This window comes from Cynocephalus volans, chromosome 10 (genome assembly GCF_027409185.1).
Source record: "Cynocephalus volans isolate mCynVol1 chromosome 10, mCynVol1.pri, whole genome shotgun sequence".
Classification (NCBI taxonomy): domain Eukaryota; kingdom Metazoa; phylum Chordata; class Mammalia; order Dermoptera; family Cynocephalidae; genus Cynocephalus; species Cynocephalus volans.
Genome location: NC_084469.1, coordinates 29359774 through 29381499, shown reverse-complemented (window position 1 = coordinate 29381499; position 21726 = coordinate 29359774). Strand labels below are relative to the sequence as shown.

Sequence of the window (21726 nt, the reverse complement as noted above, 5' to 3'; positions counted from 1 at the left end):
ACCAATATTAGGATTTAGATGTGTAGTTCTTTTTTTTTTTTAAAGATGATCGGTAAGGGATCTTAACCCTTGGCTTGGTGTTGTCAGCACCACACTCAGCCAGTGAGCAAACTGGCCATCCCTATGTAGGATCCAAACCCATGGCCTTGGTGTTATCAGCACCACACTCTCCCGAGTAAGCCATGGGCCAGCCCTAGATGTGTAGTTCTTGCTGGACTTTTCTGTTACTTAACCAGAATGACAATTTTTCCCCCTTCTTCCTCCTCTATTTTTTTCTTCTACCTCTTCCTCCTCAACATAACAGAAAACATGAAAGAGTTGAAGGAGTTAAAGGAGCCCAGGCAGCGCAAAGATAACAGGCGCCCAGATCTGGAAATCTATAAGCCTGGTCTTTCTCGACTAAGGAACAAACCTAAAATCAAGGAACCCTGTGGGAATGAGGAATTTAAGGATGAAGTTGTTAATGACAGAGATTCTTCTGCTGTTGGAAATGGTACAAAGCTCATTAAAGATGTCTGCAAGGAACTAGATGACCAGCAGCAAAATGGTCCTATAGACCCAGAAAATAATCGGGGACAAGAGTCCTCACCTAGGACTGCTGGACCAGAGGACCGGAGTCTAAGAATTATCAAGAGAACAAAGAAACCAGATTTGCAGATCTATCAGCCTGGGAGGCGTTTGCAGACTTTTACCAAAGAATCAGCTGGCCGGGTGGATGAGGAAGAAATTCTCAACCAAGTAGAACAACTGAGGGTAGAGGAAGATGAGTGCAGGGGAAATGTGAAAGAGGAAATTGTGAATAAACTAGACAAAGCTGAGAGAGAAAAGAGCCCAAATAGTGACCGAGTAAGGGCTGCAAAGGGAGAAAAAGGAAAGAGGATTGAAAAAGGGGAGGGGATGAAGAAAGTGAACGATGATCTGGCCCAGGGGAAGCCGGGTTCTGCAAAGCGCTACTCCCGCTCAGACAAACGAAGAAACCGCTATCGTACTTGTAGTACCAGCTCAGCTGGTAGCAACAACAGTGCTGAGGGAGCTGGCGTGACTGATAATGGATGTCGTCGCCGCAGACAGGATCGTACCAAGGAGAGGCCACGATTGAAGAAGCAAGTATCTATGTCCTCAACTGACTCCTTAGAAGAGGATAGAATTGATGAGCCAGATGGATTAGGGCCCAGGAGGAGCTCAGAAAGGAAGAAACACTTAGAAAGAAACTGGTCTGGCCGGGGGGAGGGTGAGCAGAAAAGCAATGGTAAGGAAAATCGAGGCACTCTTCGTGTCACTTTTGATGCAGAAACCATGAATAAAGATTCTCCCATGGTGAGGTCAGCCAGGGAGGATGTGGATAGGATAAAGCCTGACAAAGGCTCAAGCTGTGGGGGCAAAGGCTCTGAGAAGCAGGAGTCCAAAAACATGAAACAAGAACTTCGGGGTTGTGGTCGTGGCATTCTGATTCTGCCTGCCCATACCACCCTATCTGTCAATTCAGCAGGTTCTCCAGAGTCCACATCTTTGGGACCTCGGCTTTTGTTTGGATCTGGTAGTAAGGGATCTCGGAGTTGGGGCCGTGGAGGCACCACTCGCCGATTGTGGGACCCAAACAATCCTGATCAGAAACCTGCTCTAAAGAGCCAGACGCCCCAGTTACATTTCTTGGACACTGATGATGAAGTCAGCCCTACATCTTGGAGTGATTCACGCCAGGCCCAAGCATCTTACTATAAGTTTCAAAATTCTGACAACCCTTATTATTACCCTCAGACACCAGGCCCTGCCTCCCAGTATCCCTATACAGGCTATAGCCCTCTACAGTACCCAGTTGGCCCTACGAATGGTGTTTACCCAGGGCCTTACTACCCAGGCTACCCGACTCCACCAGGGCAGTATGTATGTAACCCTCTCCCTCCCAGTACCATGAGTCCTGAGGAGATGGAGCAGCACATGAGGAACATGCAGCAACAGGAGCTACATAGGCTTCTCCGGGTGGCAGACAACCAGGAACTGCAGCTCAGCAACCTGCTTTCTAGGGACCGCATCAGTCCTGAGGGCCTGGAGAAGATGGCCCAGCTCAGGTATGGTGTGTTCCATCTTGGCTATAGGGAAATGGGGATAAGCTGGAGGTGTATAGGCTCCTGTGGCTGAGAAAGGTAGAAACTTTTTCAGGGGAGCCACTGGGCATTATCTCCCTTTCACACTGATTTTTGTAAGGGAGGAGCAGTTGGAAAAAGAACAGAAGTTTTGTTTCTAGTCTTAGAAATGATTATGCTTCCTACTTTTTCAAGAAAACAGATTATTTTTAAGGGAGCATAGAATCTTGAAATGGAAAAGAAAAGACTTTCCAGAATGCCAAGGAATGAGGAACATATAACTTGCAGTGGAGATCTTATTTAAGTTGTTAAATTTAGATAAAGACATGGGAAAAACTGCTTTCCTAGATATAGCTGTCTTTAGAATGACATTCTGCTGTATACCTGGTCACATTTTGAATTTCTTGTCAAGGGAGGTGATTAATTTGCAGGAAGCTTGAATCTTGGGTCTAGCCTTTCCTGTGGTGTATTTGGAGCTAGAAGTTGCATGTATTTTATTCCAGAGCTGAACTGCTACAACTGTATGAGCGCTGTATTCTATTAGATATTGAGTTCTCCGATAATCAGAATGTGGATCAGATACTGTGGAAGAATGCTTTCTATCAGGTGATTGAAAAGTTCAGGCAGCTGCTCAAGGATCCAAATGTTGAGAACCCAGAACAGATTCGGAACAGACTTTTGGAGCTCTTGGATGAGGTAAACCATCTTTTTGTCCTCAGAATAAAAGCTTCAGTATCCTGTAGTCGTGATGGGCTTTTATGACGTGAAATACTATGTTTTAGAGAAGAACTTTGGCAGAAGCCATATGCTCTTTTCTTGGGTTTATGCCTACCTTATCTCTCTTGCTTCCTGGGACTATTAGTTCTGAGCTTGAAAGCTTTCTGAATGTCTTGCCCTGCAGGGGGAGGGAGAAAGAGGAGAGAGAGAGAGAGAGAGAGAGAGAGAGAGAGAGAGAGAGTGAGTGTGTGTGTGTGTGTGTGTGTGTGTGTGTGTGTACACATGTGCATTCATATCTTTAAAACCACAGAGAGGCTTATGCCATGAATTTATCTTGTGCTCAGCTGGTGGCTGCTAAATACCACATGTGCCTTCTTTTATGCAGGATGTCTGAGCATTAGTAAAACTGTGAAAGGGTCATTTACCCTAGTTTCTGTGGGTACATTGGATCAGAATAGGTTTATTCAGCCATTTCTTATTTCTTTCTCTTTGTAGGGTAGTGACTTCTTTGATAGTCTACTTCAGAAGCTGCAGGTTACTTACAAGTTCAAACTGGAGGACTACATGGATGGTCTTGCCATTCGCAGCAAGCCATTACTCAAGACAGTAAGCCAGCTTTTTTATGTACATTAAATATATTCATCTACTTCGTAAGCATTTATCTGGCTTAGTTATGTGCTAGGCACTGTGCTGGGTCTTGAGGATACAAGAACGAAAGATACAGTCTAGAGGGGGAACCGACAGATTAAACTGATAATTGTAATGTCATAAGTACTATGCTAATGGCAAATATAGAGTATTGAAGGAGCATAGAGGGAAGTGGATCTAACTTAGCCTGGTGCCAGGGTCAAGGAACGTTTCTCAGAGATGCCAAGCTGAGTCTTGAAATATGACTAGGAGTTTATAAGGTGAGAGGGGCAGTTTAGATAGAGGGCACAGTGAGAGGGAATCAAGTGTTGGGAAAGTGCAAGAAGTTCAGTGTGATGGTGTTTGTAATCTGGAGTGAGCTGTTGTAGGAGGTAAAGCTAGTGAAGTAGACAGGGACTAGATCATAAACTCTTGTCTGCTCTGCTGAAGAGTTTGGGCTTCATCCCGAAAGCACTGGGGAGCTATCAATTGATTTTCAGCAAATGGATAACATAAACTTGTCCTTAGAACCAGTCACTCTGGCATATTGGTGAGTTTGGATGCGAGTTGGATAAGAGGTTGTAGGCCTGAACTAAGGTAGAGATATTGGAGGTGGAAAAAAGAATACAGATTGGAAAGGTGTAAGTGAAATAGAATTAAATTGCTAGCTGATTTAGTGTGAAGGATGAGATTGGAGGCATGAGGAGTCTAGATCATCTCCCAGTTTGTGGCCTAGGGAAGTGGCTACAAAGGGAGAGGTTAGTTCAGGTTTGAATATGCTTAGATGGCGCTGTCTAGCTGGAGCTTGAAAATGAACAAATAAATATTCTGGTTTGTCTGGAGCTAAGGGAAAGAGCTGGACTGGTGATTCAGGAGACATCGATGTATATATAGGTGGTACCTGACCCAGAAGTTGGGTTACTGGAAAGGCTGGCCAGAGGACGTATCAAATTTCATGGTGAGGGTGGGTAAAATTGTTTTGTCAGATGTTAAGATTATGAAAAAGTGTCCATTGGATTGGTTGACCTTATCAAGAGTCATTTTAGTTGTAGAGGATGGAAGCCAGACTGTAGTGAAGAGAGGTGAGGCAGTAGAGATAATGAGAGAGTAATATATAGACCATTCTTTTAAGAGTCTTGGCTGTGAAGGCAAGAAGGGAAGATAGCTAAAAGAGAACACAGGGTCAAGAGAAGTTTTTATTTTTGTTTTTAAAGTGGGAGGGACTTGAGCATATTTAGGGGGAGGTTAGAGATTCATTAGAGTAAGTAGTGTGATTTATGGAGCAGAGCTTTCTTGTTTTTCTCCTCCTTTTGATGAGTCGCTGTGTCCAAACTCTCTTACTCATCAAGTATTCACTGAGCCCCACTTACATGTTATGTGCCATTCTAGGCAGAGGCAAGTCAGCTCAGAACAAAAAAGATGTGATCCTGTTTCTTGGAGTTTAGAATTTGATTTGGGATGAGTGAAGACGTTGGATGAGTAGTTACAGATGCAATGACTTTTGCAAAGTGTGTATGCTGGGAAGGGGTTAACCTGGTTTAGAGGATCATGGAAGACTGAGGAAATTACAGTTAAGCTGAGGCTGAACACCTGAGATGTCAGTCAATGCAGAAGGTGTATGTGCAGAGATGAGAAGAGGAATAATCTAGGGGAGGAAACAGTATACTTGAAGGTCCTGAAGTGGGAAAGAGTGTGTTGTGCTAAGGGAACTGAGGAAAGTCTGGTCTGACTGAGGTGTGGAGGAGAGCATGAAAGAGTGAAAGAGGTGTTTAGAATCTAGATCATCCAGGACTTCATGGTGAGGATGAGGGAGAGCTTTTGAAATAATTTTTGTTTTTTTCCCTGCTCATTGAAATGGTAAAGTGGCTGTAGTATGGAGGTATAACCAGTTGTTTTTGTGCTTTGTCAGTTAGATACCCAGGGTTCTTGGTGTTCATTCATAGAAGGAATGTGTGAAATAGTTAGGACCCTAAGGAGGGTATATGTCATGCAGTTACATATAACTTTGCTGAGGCACAACTTTGAGTTATGTGCTAGGAGGTTGATGTGCAGTAGCTCGTTATTTAGGTGGTGAGTGAGCCTTCCTGGGGGTCAGTATCTACTTCTCAGTGAAGCTTTGTTCTTTATTCAGTGACATGTATATTTCTTTTGTGTGGAGTGGAGAGGAATTATATGTTGTGAAGTAAGGAAAATTACTCCCTAATCTTTCTTAGGGAGGTTTTTTTGGTTGGGCACATGTCTTGGAATTAAGGGTCTACTCTATTGTTTTCTCACTGAGTGACAGAAGCCAAGCCTCTCAGTGAGAAAATATATTTATAGTACACACAGTCCCTGGCATGTTGTATGTGTTTGGTAAAGTGTAAGTTTATTTTTTTAAGCAAATGGAAAGTAATGCAGTAACATAATTCAGTGATAACACTTTAAGGAAAGACTATGATGATGGCAGGAAAAGAACAGAGTAAACAATTGTCTTAATATTTGTATATCACGTTATCATTTGTAAAGTATTTTTATGTTTATTCCCTCCAATTACTCTGTAGAATAGATATTTTTACATTCAAATGAAGAAACTGAGTCCTAGAGTGTCCCAAAGACTTCCTTGAGATCACACACAATTACATAGAGAGTCAGGTCTCCTGACTCCTAGTTTCAGAATATTTTCTTTCATTTGCCTGGGACTCAAAATAAGAATCACCCCTGCTCCCTTCTGCCACTCAGTTTTCTCAGTAAATTTTGTATCACACTGTTGGCTGTTTTTTGGTAGTGAAGGTTAGGCTGAAAACTTTGTTGTGGACTACTAGTGCCTTAACAGTGCTGCTCTGTCATTTTGACCCCATCTCTGTCCTTTGGGGTTGGAGTTAGTGTTTTTGGGGGTACTCTACTAACTGATTGTTTTTCTCGAAGGTAAAATATGCTTTGATCAGTGCCCAGCGGTGTATGATTTGCCAAGGAGATATTGCTAGGTATCGGGAGCAAGCCAGTGATACAGCAAACTACGGGAAAGCACGCAGGTACTTTTATCTCTAGTTCATAATTTCTCTCCCCTGTGTCTCTTTAAGCTAAGCCCTAGTAAGAGCAGTGGGCCACTTGCGCTGCCTCCCATATGAATGTCCCACAGTTGTCCCTGTTGGTCCTTTTAGTCATGCTTTACCATTCCAGAGTTACATCTAACACTCCAGTTTATGTCCTAAGTTTAGGCTGTCAGGATGAATTTGGAAAGAGTTGATATGGAGCTAGCATTTTCTTACTGTTTTTCTATTCTAGTTGGTACCTGAAGGCCCAGCACATTGCTCCCAAGAATGGGCGCCCATATAACCAGTTGGCTTTGCTGGCAGTGTACACGGTAAGAAATCCTGTGGACAGGGAAATGTTTTCTAGGCAGTGTCTTTTTTTTTTTTTTTTTTTTGGCATCTGGCCAGTATAGGGATCTGAACCTTTGACCTTGGTGTTATCAGCACCTAACCAAGTGAGCTAGCTGGCCAGCCCTGCAGGCAGTGTTTTAAAATATGGATTTTTTTTTTTTTTTTTTTTTGTCTTTTTGTGACTGGTAAGGGGATCGCAACCCTTGGCTTGGTGTCACCCGAACGCGCTCAGCCAGTGAGCGCACTGGCCATTCCTATATAGGATCCGAACCCGCGGCGGGAGCGCCGCTGCGCTCCCAAGCGCTGCACTCTCCCGAGTGCTCCATGGGGCTGGACCTAAAATATGGATTTTGATAGCATTTGCTCCTGGAGCTTGATTTCATCTGATCACTATAGCCCAAAGAATATCCCCTTCTGCCTCCCATCCTCAAAATCCTTTGGTTACTGTTACTTCATCAATCCACTTACAATGGCAGTTAAGTTCCTAAGGCAGTGCTCATGCTTTAGCCAAATGCCACTGTTTTTGTCCAGAGCTTCTGCTCTGAATCTTGTCTTGTTTCCCTTCCCTTCTTGCTTTATTCTGTTCAACTAGGCTATTCATTCTAGAAGGAAAATAAGGCTTCCTTTACCTCTCTCCCTTAAAGTCCTCACCTAGCCCTAAATAGTCAGTCAGCTCCTTGCTTGCTGTCTTTCCTCAGATCCTCTTATTTCTCTTAACTTTTCCTCCTTAACAGAAGGCAGTAAGCGCCAGATTGTACCTCTCTAGATATTACCAACTTCCTCTGTTTGGTTCTAACAAAGAGAAATGGGCCTTAGGAGCTAAGTGGGTTCCTATGGAGGAATCTGAATTGAAAGGGGAGAGGTGGAGGTCAATAGTAGATACCAAAGGTTCAAGTGTAAGAAGCAACTAATCTGCTCATTAGGAAGGAAGAGGTTTTCTTAATGCTGTAAAATTGATTGCCCAAATAAATACTATTTGAATTTAGTATTTATATTCTCTTTTATTCCACAAAACATTCAAAGAAAAGTCCAAATAATTATGTATTGACATAGTTAAGAAATGTGTTTACTGAAACATTTCCTGCAGAATCTATTGAATCTTTCTTCTCTTTTTACCTGGATCCTATTCTCTTTGTGATAGGTATTTGAGATTTTTTTCTACCCATTTGCAGTTTCGTTTTTCTCCCTGCTTTCTCCTATCCATCTTTTCCGTATTCTCCTATTTTTCCTTCTTTCTTGTTTCCTTTTCCAGCTTTTCTTCTTTGTAATTACTGAATAAAATGTTGTTTCTTGTTAATTAGAAAATATAATTAGCCATCACCTCTATCTAATTCCATCCAAGACATTTTTATTGCCCCAAAAGGAAACTCCATGCTTATTACTCCGCATTCCTTCTTCTGCTCCCTGCCCCCCCCGCCCTTGGCAACCACTAATCTGATTTCTGTCTTTATAGACTTATCTATTCTGGTTGTTTCATATAAATGGAATCACATAATATGTGATCTTTTGCGTCTGGCTTTTTTCATTTAGTGTAAAGTTTTCAAAGTTCATCCTTGTTGTAGCATTTATTGTTCATTCATTTTATGGTTGAATAATATTCCATTGTACGGATGTATAGTTGGCCTTCCATATCCTTGTGTTCTACATATGTGGATTCAGCCAACCATGGTTCGAAAACATTCAGAGAAAAAAAAATTCTGTAAAGTTCCAGAAAGCAAAACTTGAATTTGCAATACTCAAAGTGCTACATTTGAACCCATGAGAATGAAGTAATGTGTAGGCATTGTATGATATAGGTAATCTAGAGATGACTTAAAGTATAAAGGAGGATGTGTGTGTGTAGGTTATATACAAATAGTACACCGTTTTATATAAGAGACTTGAGCATCCATGGATTTGGTAGCCGAGGAGGGGGTCCTAGAACCAATCCCCTATGGGTACTGATGAACAACTGTACCTACTACATTTTGTTTATTCATTTATCATTGGTGGATGTTTGGGTTGTTTTCATCTTTTGGCTAGTGTGAATAGTGCTGCTTTAAAGTACAATGTTGAGTGCCTGTTTTCAATTCTTTTAGGTCTGTACCTAGGGGTGGAATTGCCAGTCATATGGTAATTCTATGTTTAACTTTTTCAGGAACCACCAACTGTTTTCCATTATGGTTGTACCATTTTACATTCTTACCAGCAATGTGTGAGGGTTCCAATTTCTCCACATTCTTGCATTTATTGTTTTCCTTCTCTTTTTTTTTTTTTTTTTTTTTTGATGACTGGCTGGTACAGGGATCTGAACCTTCTATTTTTTAAAATTATGACCAGCCTAGTGTTTGTGAAGTGATATTTCATTGTGGGTTTTTTGGGTTTTTTTTTTTTCACTTGGGGACATTTTTTTGTTTGTTTTCATTAATAGACTTTATTTTGGGTGATAGTTTTAGGTTTATAGAAAAAGTGAGCAGAAAATACAGATTCCCACATACCCCTTCAACTCTTTCCTCTTCCCTCACTCCCGTTTCCCCTATTATTAACATATTACATTGGGGTACATTTGTTACAATTGATGAGCCAGTATCGATATGTTATTGTTACCTGAGGCCACAGTTTATGTTAGGGTTCACTCTTTTTTTTTTTCTAATTGTGGCTGGCTGGATGGCAGGGGCATCTGAACCCATGACCTTGATGTTACCAGCACTATGCTCTCCCAAGTGAGCTAAACAGCCAACCCAGGATTCACTGTTAGTATTGTACATTCTGTGGGTTTTGACAAATGTATAGTGACATATATCCACCGTTACAGTATCAAATAGAATAGTTTTACTGCCCTAAAAATACCCTCTGTTCCACCTATTCATCCGTCCTTTCTCCTTTGAGCCCCTGGCAACCATTGTTCTTTTTTTTTTTTTTTTTTTTGGACTGGTAAGGGGATTGCAACCCTTGGCTTGGTGTCGTCCGCACCACGCTCAACCAGTGAGCACACCGGCCATCCCCATATAGGATCCAAACCCGCGCCTTGGCGCTACCAGCGCCGCACTCTCCCGAGTGAGCCCCTGGGCTGGTCCAACCATTGATCTTTTTACTGTCTCTGTAGTTTGCCTTTTCTTGAATGTTATATTGTTGGAATCATACGTTACGTTGTAGCCTTTTCAAATTGGTTTCTTTCACACTTAGCAATACACATTTAAGTTTTTTTTTGTGGCTTGATAGCTAATTTCTTTTTATTGCTGCATATTATTTTATTACACGGATGCACCACAGTTAGTTTATCCATTCACCTATTGAAGGACATCTTGGTTGCTCCCAAGTTTTGGCAATTATGAATAAAGCTACTGTAAACATTCATGTGCAGGTTTTTGTGTGGAAATAAGTTTTTAACTCATTTGGGTAAATACCAGGGATCACAATTGCTAGATCACATATGGTAAGAGTATGTTTAGCTTTGTAAGAAACTGCCAAACCGTCTTCCAAAGTGGCTGTACTATTTTGCATTCCTACCAGCAATGGATGAGAGTTCTGTTGCTCCATATCCTCACCAGCATTTGGTGGAGCCAGTGTTAATGGATTTTTGCCATTTTAATAGGTATGTAGTGTTATCTCATTTTAATTTGCAATTCCAAAATGACATATGATGTTGAGAATCTTTTCATATGCTTATTTGCCATGTGTATGCCTTTTTTGGTGAGGTATTTGTTTAGATCTGCCCATTTTTAAATTGAGTTTTTTCCCCTTACTGTTTTTTTTTTTGTTTGTTTTTTGTTTTTGGTGGCCAGCCAATCCAGAGATCAAACCCTGGACCTTGTTTTTTTTTTTTTTTTTTTTTTCTTCTTTCTTCCGAGCAGTGAGAAACCCTGAAGAGGCTAATTTCCTGGAACCCTCAAGAGAGAGGCATTCTTTCCTTTGGAAATTAACCACAAACTGGGGTTCTCTCCCTGCATTTATTCTCCAAACCAAGAAGTTACAGGAAAAGAACATAGGTGGGGTTTAACAAAAGAGGCTTGTAACATCAGTGAAACAAGCAAAGTGACATTCCATAATGCATTTTGCAAAAGATTGAGTCCATCCACCAACAAAAGTTTGATCTTAGCAAACACTGTTTTTTCCTACACAGCAATTTCCCCAGTATTTTACATATCAATCAAGTAACTTGTCTGTCCTTGAGCCAGCGACTTTGCTATGTTACAAAGACTTTAGCCTGAGGAAAGTTTCCTGTCTTTTGCAAGGTTAACATTTCTTTTTCTTTTTTTTTTTTTTTTAATTTTATTATGTCGATATACATTGTGGCTGATTATTGCTGCCCATCACCAAAACCTCCTTCCCTCCTCCCTCCCCCCCCAACAATGTCCTTTCTGTTTGCTTGTCGTATCAACTTCAAGTAATTGTGGTTGTTATATCTTCTTCCCCACCCCCTGGTTTTTTTGTGTGTGTGTGTGTGTGTGTGTGTGTGTGTGTGTGTGTGTGTGTGTGTGTGTGTGTGTGTGTGTGTGTGTGTGTGTGTGTGTGTGTATTATATATTAATTTTTAGCTCCCACCAATAAGTGAGAACATGTGGTATTTCTCTTTCTGTGCCTGACTTGTTTCACTTAATATAATTCTCTCAAGGTCCATCCATGTTGTTGCAAATGGCAGTATTTCATTCGTTTTTATAGCTGAGTAGTATTCCATTGTGTAGATGTACCACATTTTCCGTATCCACTCATCTGATGATGGACATTTGGGCTGGTTCCAACTCTTAGCTATTGTAAAGAGTGCTGCGATGAACATTGGGGAACAGGTATACCTTCGACTTGATGATTTCCATTCCTCTGGGTATATTCCCAACAGTGGGATAGCTGGGTCGTATGGTAGATCTATCTGCAATTGTTTGAGGAACCTCCATACCATTTTCCATAGAGGCTGCACCATTTTGCAGTCCCACCAACAATGTATGAGAGTTCCTTTTTCTCCGCAACCTCGCCAGCATTTATCGTTCAGAGTCTTTTGGATTTTAGCCATCCTAACAGGAGTTAGATGGTATCTCAGTGTGGTTTTGATTTGCATTTCCCGGATGGTGAGTGATGTTGAGCATTTTTCATATGTCTGTTGGCCATTTGTATATCTTCCTTAGAGAAATGCCTACTTAGCTCTTTTGCCCATTTTTTAATTGGGTTGCTTGCTTTTTTCTTGTAAAGTTGTTTGAGTTGGACCTTGGTTTTTATTAGCACCATGCTCTAACCAATTTAGCTGATGGTCAGCCTTATTGTTGAGTTTTAAGAGTTCTTTGTATATTTTGGATACAAGTCCTTTATCAGATATGTGTTTTGCAAATATTTTCTCCCAATCTGTGGCTTGTCTTCTCATACTCTAGCAGTGTCTTGCAGAGCAGTTTTTAATTTTAATGAAATTTAACTTGTCAATATTTTCTTTCATTGATTATGCTTTTAGTTTCATATTTAAGACATTGCATACCCACAGTTACCTAAATTTTCTCCTATATTAATAAGTTTTATGTTTTGCATTTAGGTCTGTGATCCATTTTGAGTTAATTTTTGTGAAAGGTGTAGGGTGTATAGATTTATTGTTTTACATGTGAACTGTCCAGTTCCAGCACCATTTGTTGAAAAGACAACAAATGATGCTGTTGAATTGCCTTTCTCTGTTGAATTGCCTCTGGTCCTTTGTCAAAGACCAGCTGACTATGTTTGTGTGTATTTATTTCTGGGCTCTCTATTTTATTACATTGATCTGTTTGTCTATTAGATCATTACCACACTGTCTTGATTACTGTAGCTTTATAGTATGTCTTGAAGTCATGTAGTGTCAGTCTTCCAACTTTGTTCTTCTCCTTCAATATTGTTCTGCCTATTCTGGATCTTTTGCCCTGTGGATATCTACAAACCTAATGAGTATAAAGTGATATTACATTGTGATTTTGATTTGCATTTGCCTGGTAACTAATGATGTAGTGCATCTTTTCATGTGCTTATTTGCTATTTGGAGAAATGTTTATTCAAATTCATTGCCCATTGTTAAAAATTTTTTTTTTTTTTTTTTTTTAAAGATGACCAGTAAGGGGATCTTAACCTTTGACTTGGTGTTGTCAGCACCACCCTCTCCCAAGTGAGCTACAGGCCAGCCCTTAATTTTTACATTTTTGATAGTGGTAAAATACTCTTAAAATTTCTCTTACTCGTTTTTTTGAAGACTAGTCAAATGCTGTAGTGAGAAGAGGAGAAAGAGTGGAACAGGGAGTTCAGTCAATCTGTAGCTGACTGTAAACAGTCATTTGAGATAACGCTACCTTTGGACCACCCTCATCTTTCCTTTTTTTTTTTTTTTTTTTTGGCAGCTGGCCGGTTACCCATTTTTAAGTGTATATTTGAGTAGTGTTAAGTACTGTACATTCTTATTGTTGTGCAGCCAGTCTCCAGAACTCTCTTTATCTTGCAAAACCAAAACTCTATATCCATTAAACAATAGCTCTTCATTCTCCCTCCCCCCAGTCCCTGGCAACCACCCCTTCTACTTTCTGTCTTTATGAATTTGACTACTCTACTCTAGATACCTCATAAATAGAATCATACAGTATTTGTCCTTTTGTGTGTGGCTTATTTCACTTAGCATAAGTCCTCAAGGTTCATTCATGTTGTAGCACTTTTCAAAATTTCCTCCTTTTTAAGGCTGAGTAATATTCCATTTTATGTATATGCCACATTTTGTATATTTATTCATCTACTGATGGACACTTTGGTTGCTTCCACCTTTTAGCTATTGTGGATGATGCTGCAATAAACATGTGCATACAAATAACTCTTTGAAACCCTGTTTTCAGTTCTTTGGGGTACATACCCAAAAGTGGAATTACTGGATCGTATGGTAATTCTATTTTTAAATTTTTAAGGAATAGTCATACTGTTTTCTATAGCAGCTGTGCTATTTTATGTTTCAAGTAACAGTACACTAGGGTTTTAATTTCTAAACTTCTTTGTCAATACCTGTCATTTTGTTTTTTTGATAGTAGTCATGCTAATGGATGTGAGGTGGTATCGCATTGTGGTTTTGATTTGCGTTTCCCTAAGGACTAGTGATGCTGGGCATTTTTTCATGTGCTTGTTGGCCATTTGCATATCTTTGTGTTTTTTTGTTTGTTTTTAGTTTTGGGGGCTGGCCAGTACAGGGTATTTGCATATCTTTGGAGAAATGTTTATCCAAATCCTTTGTCCATTTTAAAATTGGATTGTTTATCTTTTGTGTTTTTGAGATTTAGGAGTTCTTTATATATTCTGGATACTAGACCCTCATCATATATACGGTTTGCAAATATATTTTCCTATTCTGTGGGCTGTCTTTTCAAACTCTTAATAGTGTCCTTTGATGCACAAAAGTTTTAATTTTGATGAAGTCCAGTTTATCTTTTTCTTTTCTTTTGTTGCTTGTGCTTTTGGTGTCAGAGATAGGAAATCATTACCAAATCCAAGGTTAAGATTTACCTCTGTTTCCCCCCCAAGATATAAAACATTTATTTTATATATGAATGCCATGTTACTTACCACATAAGTCTCTTAAATGTTACATCCTCTCACTGTATGTTTTGTAAATATAAAGTATCTTGCTATATGCATGGATTCTAATAAAAATGTTGCTATTTCTGTGACTTATAGTTTCCATTAGATTTATATTATCTTTCAGTTCTATTTTTCCATGAACTTTTTCAAGTACCCTAGTATCTTTAAGCCCTTTTATCCTTTATTTTACACAAATGTGTGACAGGGTAGAGATTGATTTTTAACCTAATTTGAATCTTTGTAGTAAGAATATTTAACCATTTTACGAGTATGCTAACTCATCTGTACCTCTGTCAATCTATTTTATGCCAAGTTTAATGTTTCCTTGCTGTTTTTCGTTTGCTGTGTAATCTTGGTTTTTTACCACTTCCTGTCCAACCCAAAATATTGGAATGTATATGTTTTATTTTTGTCTGTAACACTTATCTTAATATCAAATTTATTTATATTGTTACCAAACCCAAGTCTGGCTGCCTGCCCCATACAAAAACCCTGTTTTGTTTTGGTTTTTAAAGAGTTTTATAGTTTTAGCTTTTATATTTAGTTGTTTGATCTATCTTAGGTTAATTTTTATATATGGTATGAGGTAAGAGCCCGGCTTCATTTTTTCACATGTGTGTTTCCAATTCTCCCAGCACCATTTGTTGAAGAGACTATTTTTTCTCTGTTAAATGGTCTTTGGCACCCTTGTCAAAAATGAACTGATATATGGGTTTAGTTTTGGACTCTCAGTTCTTTTCCATTGATCCATATGTCCTTATGCTAGTACCACAATTGTTTTAATTACTGTAGGTTTGTGGTACAAAAATTGGGAAATAATGAGACCTTCAACTGTGTTTTCCTTTTTCAAGACTGTTTTGGCTATTTGTGGTCCTTTGTAATTCTGTATGGATTTTAGGTTGGCTTTTCATTTCTGCAGTAACAGTCATAGGGATTCCGAAAAGGATTGCGTTGAATCTGTAGATTGCTTTTGGGAAGCATTGTCTCTTTACAATATGAAGTCTTCTAATCCATGAACACAGGATGTCTTTCTATTTACTTAGATCTTCTTTAATTTCTTTCAACACTGTTTTATAGTTTTCGATGTGTAAGTTTTGTACTTCCTTGGTTAAATTCATTTCTAAGTATGTTATCCTTTTTGATGCTGTTGTAAACAGAATTGTTTTTTAAATTTCCTGTTCAGATTGTTCATTGCTAGTATACAGAAATACAACTGTTTTTTGTGTGTGGATCTTGTGTCTTGCAACTTTGCTGAATTTCCTCAGTGGCTTTTTGCTATTCTAATTTTTTTTTTTTTTGGCAGCTGGCTGGTTTGGGGATCTGAATCCTTGATTCTGGTGTTATAACACCATGCTTTAGCCAACTGAGCTAACTGGCCAGCCCTTTGCTGTTCTAATTAAACTTATTTTTCTTTCGTGGACCTCGGACCAAGATTAGCACTCCCTTCAAGTTCTTTTCCTCTGTCCCTCATTTTCTGTCTCCCTCTCATTCTAGTTATCTATTAACATTTTTTTCAACTTTTCTGTCTCCTCCAGTCATTCATTCAGTGAATCTCAGGTATTTATGACAACATGCTTGTTTACAAGTGCTTTGCTGGGTGCAGTGAGTGATAAAATATATGATTGGTTTCTGCCCAGAAAAAACCTTTGTTGAGAAGGCAAGTGAGGTATATAGGCAATAATAAAAATTAGACTTCATAAAATATGTAATTGATTGTAGATGCACGATTATTTTCTGTTCCACTTAGAATAACATTGCAAATTAAAATGACACAATAGTAGGTATTGATTGTAAGTTGCATCTCAATTTCAGAAATGTTAAAACATGAAAAAAATATGTTGTCGGGCCGGCCTGTGGCTCACTCGGGAGAGTGTGGTGCTGATAACACCAAGGCCACGGGTTCGGATCCCATATAGGGATGGCCGGTTCACTCACTGGCTGAGCGTGGTACTGACAACACCAAGCCAAGGGTTGAGATCCCCTTACCGGTCATCTTTAAAAAAAAAAAAAAAGAAAAGAAAAAAATATGTTGTCAAATTAGTAAAATACAGTCTCAAATGAAGTGAGTGGTATAGGCAGAGATTAATATGGATTAGAATAATATTAAAAATAGCTACCACTTAACTGACTGTACTGGTTGGCCAGATATTCTGTTAAACTGTTTGTATTACGAAATTTTAATCTTTTCAGGAGCTATATGTGTGTAAATATCTCCATTTTGCAAATAAGGAAACCTCTCAATTAACTTGCTTAGTGTCATATCTACTAAATGACAGAACCAAATTTAGATTCAAGCAATAGACTGTATAACCTGTGCCTTTTTCTATAATTTATATCTTAGAAAAAGAATGGAAAAAAACCCAAAAAAGCCTGTGCTTTTAACCATGTGAGATGAATACAAGGTATGAGTTTTGAAGAATGAGCAGGTGCTGGGGAGGGAGAGAAGCTAGTATTTTAGATGTATTTTGAGACAGTTACAGAAAACAGTGAAAATGTATATGAAGTTGGAGAGGCAGTGAAAAAGGCTTTTGAATGAATATTTTTTCCCCTTTTGTTTGAGTGTTTTTCTTCTTCCTTCTTTCTGACCCTCTTCCCTTTCCTTTACTTCTTTTTTTCCCTATTAATTGGTTGTAAAATGGACTTGAAGTATTTATTTGCTGAATTCATTGAATAATATTCATAAAGTGTTCAATTCATCTGCTAATTATTTACTATTTAAAAAAATTATCGATAACAATAGCAGTATCATTGATTAAGTACAGCTAAGTGGGAGGCAAGTGATCTAACATTATAGATATTATCTCTAAACCTAAGGACACTGCCCCATGGGTATTATTGTTCCCATTTTAAAGGTGAGGCTTTGAGAGTGCAGGAAGATTATTACATAACTTGTCCAAAGTCTCAAAATAAAATCCTGGATAAGCTAATATGGTCATGCATCACTTAACAACGGGGATGGGTTTTGAGAGATGCGTTGTTAGGTGATTTTGTTGTTGTGTAAACATCATAGAGTGTACTTACGCAAATCTAGATGGTATAATCTATTACACATCTAGGCTAATACTTTTATAAGGCTGCTACACAGTAGGTTTGTTTACATCAGCATCACCACAAATGTGGTGAGAGAAATGTGTTGTACTGCGACAGCTATGACGTCACTAGGCAATAGGAATTTTTCAGCTCCATTGTAATCTTACAGGACCATGGTCATATGTGTATTCTGTCGTTGACTAAAATGTCATTATATGACAGGGGGCCTTCAAAAAGTTGATGGAAGGATTTTTATTATCTTTTAATTCAATTTTCCATGAACTTTTTGAAGTATCCCTGTATTTGAACCTAGGTCTGTTTGGCTCTTAATTTCATGATTTCATTATACCATACTGACCCTTTGATAAAAATAGGAAATTTAGCCTGAATTTAATGTTCTTCCTCTAAGAACAAAACATAGTTTCTGTTTATATTCTAAGAGATTTTTTATTTCTTTCTTCCCCATGAGTACTTGGTTCTTGGAGCATCTCTGCATGTAACATACAATATAGTGCAAGAAGAGATCTCTGATGTAGTTGTCATGGCTTCTCCCATGGATAGCATTCTGATTTTCTTACCGGAATTCCTCACAGCCCGGAGGATAGGCTGGGACAGTAGGGCTTCTTGGGTCAGCTACCTCACGCTGGAATCAGGAAGAGAATAGGTTGACTGAATGTCTCTGGTTTCTTTCCACAGAGGAGGAAGCTTGATGCTGTGTATTACTATATGCGCAGTTTAGCTGCCAGCAACCCTATCCTGACTGCCAAGGAGAGTCTCATGAGCTTGTTTGAAGAGACCAAACGAAAGGTGAGTGGGGATACAGGCAGAATCATTCCTTCCTAAAAGAATGTATTTCCCTTGGTGCCTGTGTGTCCTTAGGGGAGTGACTAATAATGTCTTCAAGTGGTCCCATCGGGCTGTGCTGATGGATAATCAGTCAGTCTCCTTGCAGAACCAAACTGTGATCTTCAGGAGAGCTTTCAGAGGCCCTTGGGTGTACATGTTCCACAGCATCTAGTTTACAAAATTAATAACTTTTATGAAACAAAGTAGATGATACTCTGCTACTTTGGAACTTTGGCAACATCTTTACTTTTTATAGTCCTTATGCAACAAGTACAAAGTGAGGTGAGGCTTTTCTCTTTGTTAGCTGAATCTCAGGAGAGTCTCAAGCTTGTATGTTTGTATGTTGTACAGGCAGAACAGATGGAAAAGAAGCAACATGAGGAATTTGAACTGAGCCCTGACCAATGGCGGAAAGGAAAGAAGTCTACTTTTCGGCATGTTGGAGATGACACCACTCGCCTGGAGATCTGGATTCATCCATCTCATCCCCGGTCCACGCAGGGCACTGAGTCCGGGAAGGATTCTGAGCAAGAGAATGGGCTGGGCAGCCTGAGCCCCAGCGATGTAAGTTCCTGAGAGAGATGCAATGAACTAAACTAGCTAAGTAAGCCTGGTACCATGGTTTATACAACTGTGAGGTGCTCCACAGATGCTTCCCACTGACAACATGGGAAGACAGACCTCTTGAGGCTCACTGATGTCCTGTTCCTTCTAACCTACCTTCCTTTAACTTTAGTACATGCTTCTCTTTCTCACCACTATGTGGCACTGTAGAATTTAGTAAAAGTAGGATTAGAATTTTTTTTTTGTTTTTGGTTTAGTCACCAGAATGATGCTTTAGGATTCTGTGTGTGATTGTATACTTATTTTTTCCTCTTAGTTGACTTTATTTTTAAAGAGTGAGCTAAAGTAGCATGGGTAGGTTGGTTAGTGGTTTGTGATCAGCCTTTCATTGGATAATGACTCTTGGGCTGAGACTTTTTCCTTGAAGCCGGAAGAAATGACAGCGGAAAATCACAGGTTTATATGGAAGACTTTTCCTCTTCCTTTACTCAGTTAATAATTATTGAGTACTTACAGTATGTCAGACACTAAAGATGCAGTGAACAAGATCTCCCCTTGCTCTCAAAGAGAGCATTCTAGTGGAGGACGCAGAAGAGTGAACAGGCAATTAGAATACCACGTAATGAATTTTGTTTTGGGGTACACACCCAATATTATGGGAACACATAGCTATGGGACCAAAGCAACCATTGGTCATTGAAGTATAAAGAGTGAGTAGGAGTTATCTAGAGGAGAAGGAAAAGGAGAGTGGTAAAGCGTATCCCAGGCAAAGGGAAAAAAAAAATAGCTTATGCAAAGACCTTCGTATTTGAGGCTGGCGAAAGAGAGTGCAGTAGTTGGAAAACCGTAAGTGACTGGTTCATTGTACCTTGAGAGTAAAATTCATAGTGGAGTTGGTTGTACGGTAAGCAGGGGCCAGATGTCAAAGAGTCATACGGCAGATAATTTGGCCTTTATCCTGAAGATAGTAAGGAGCTATTGAATGCTTTAAATGGGGCAATAACATGTCAGATCTGCCTTTTAAAAATGTAACTGGCAGCTTTGTGAAAAGCTTGGAGAAGAATAAGACTAGAGATAGGAGACTAGGAGGGTGCTGCAGTAATTTAAATAAGATGTTTAAAGGACTTGAGCCAATAAGTGTCTTCGGAGATGGGGAGAAGTAAATAGACATAAGATATATGGATAAGGTACAATCCAAAGGACTTGATTGGACATGAGGAGCTCAGGGAGAAGAGGGTGTTAAGAATAACACCTAGATTACTGGCATGGAAACTGGGTATATGGTCCATTCTCTGAGATAGGGAATAAAGGCAGAGCTCGTTTTAGGAGAAAAATGATGAATTTCATTTAGACATGTTGAATTTGTCATTTCTGTAGGACATTGAAGTGGAGATATTCAGAGGCTAACAGATGTCTGAAGCTGAGGAGATTGGTCTAGGCCAGAGATGAAGATTTTTGAAGGCATCCTCTATAGATGGTAATGAAGCCATGAGAGTTGATTCAATTGCTCAAGGAAAAGAATGTAGAAGGATAAATAATTTAAAGGTCTAAGAAAGAAAGGAGATAAATGTGAGGGAGAGGTCCTTGCACAGAGTGGGAAGAGAGTAGGATCTGGGTGAAGGGATTAGCCTGACAGGACGTAAGAGATCCCTCTTTCCCACACTTGAGAAAAAGGAAGATGCAGATAAATTTGTGGGTGTTGGAGGAAAATGAGGGAGGGCCTTTTGTTTTCTATATTCTCTTTAAAGTTGGAGGCATGGTTGTCTGTTAAGAGTGAATCAAAGGTGGTAGGATAGGAGGACTTTACCTTTGGGGGTTAGTTTTAAATTTCCATTTATCTTCCTATTTCCTTTTCAGTCTTTAGTTGTTCTGTGGATGACTTGGAAGGCAGTAATTGCTTATAAGTGAAACTCCTAACTTCCTATGTCACAGAGTGTCCATGGGGCTGCCTATTTGTGTGTGTTATAGCAATGTGTTGAGGTGATTTGGATTGCTGCTGTGATAGAGTCCCTCACTGCTGCCCTCTTCTAGTTTGGATATTACAACCGCAAACTGGAAGCCTATTTGAATGAGATATATTGTTCTATTGGATTAGTCCACTGTCCACCTAGTTTTGTAATGAAAGCAGCAAGGGACAATTTTTTTTTTTTTTTTTTTCTAAAATGACCGGTAAGGGGATCTCAACCCTTGGCTTGGTGTTGTCAGCACCACGCTCAGCCAGTGAGCAAACCGGCCATCCCTATATAGGATCCGAACCCGTGGCCTTGGTGTTATCAGCACCGCACTCTACCGAGTGAGCCACGGGCCGGCCTGAGCAAGGGACAATTTGAGAAAGCATTTTGTGGCTCTCTTTGACGTTGGCTTCAGGGTTGAGGAGTATCTCTCATAAAGGTAATGACTAATCTTTTATAGGTCTCCAGTCTTTTATAGCTCTCTCCCATTAGGTGTTTTATTTATTTATTTTTTTAAGTAATGTGTGTGTTTTTATTCTTATATGCATCTCAGGGAAGGCATTTTCAGCATGGGAGCTGTCATTGAACCCATTAATTATCTTATGTTTAATTATACAAATAATATATAAATATAAGATTACTTCAAGAAGTTCATGGAGAAATAGATTTTTTTTTTTTTTTTTTGTCTTTTTCGTGACCGGCACTCAGCCAGTGAGTGCACCGGCCATTCCTACATAGGATCCGAACCCGCGGCAGGAGCGTAGCTGCGCTCCCAAGCGCTGCACTCTCCCGAGTGCGCCACGGGCTCGGCCCGAGAGAAATAGATTTAAAATATATTACAAGCAGGGCTTGCTGGTTACCTCAGTTGGTTAGAGCATGGTATTATAACACTAAGGTAACAGGTTTAGATCCCTGTACCAGCCAGCCGCAAAAATACACACACACACACACACACCCATATAAACACACACATAACATGTATATGTGTGCGTATATATATGTTTTTAAA

The 21726-nt window shown here is 39.5% G+C and overlaps 1 protein-coding gene across 2 annotated transcripts in view; it reads left to right on the top strand.

The window, feature by feature from the left end:
- SMG6 (SMG6 nonsense mediated mRNA decay factor) overlaps nt 1–21726 on the top strand; it is a 217320-nt gene that overhangs the window by 2196 nt on the left and 193398 nt on the right. For both annotated transcript variants that reach the window (XM_063111281.1, XM_063111282.1), the window contains exons 2-8: nt 305–2069; nt 2588–2780; nt 3297–3407; nt 6333–6439; nt 6693–6771; nt 18052–18162; nt 18553–18765. In XM_063111281.1, the coding sequence (XP_062967351.1) occupies nt 305–2069; nt 2588–2780; nt 3297–3407; nt 6333–6439; nt 6693–6771; nt 18052–18162; nt 18553–18765 (2579 nt within the window). The remainder of the gene's footprint in view (nt 1–304; nt 2070–2587; nt 2781–3296; nt 3408–6332; nt 6440–6692; nt 6772–18051; nt 18163–18552; nt 18766–21726) is intronic.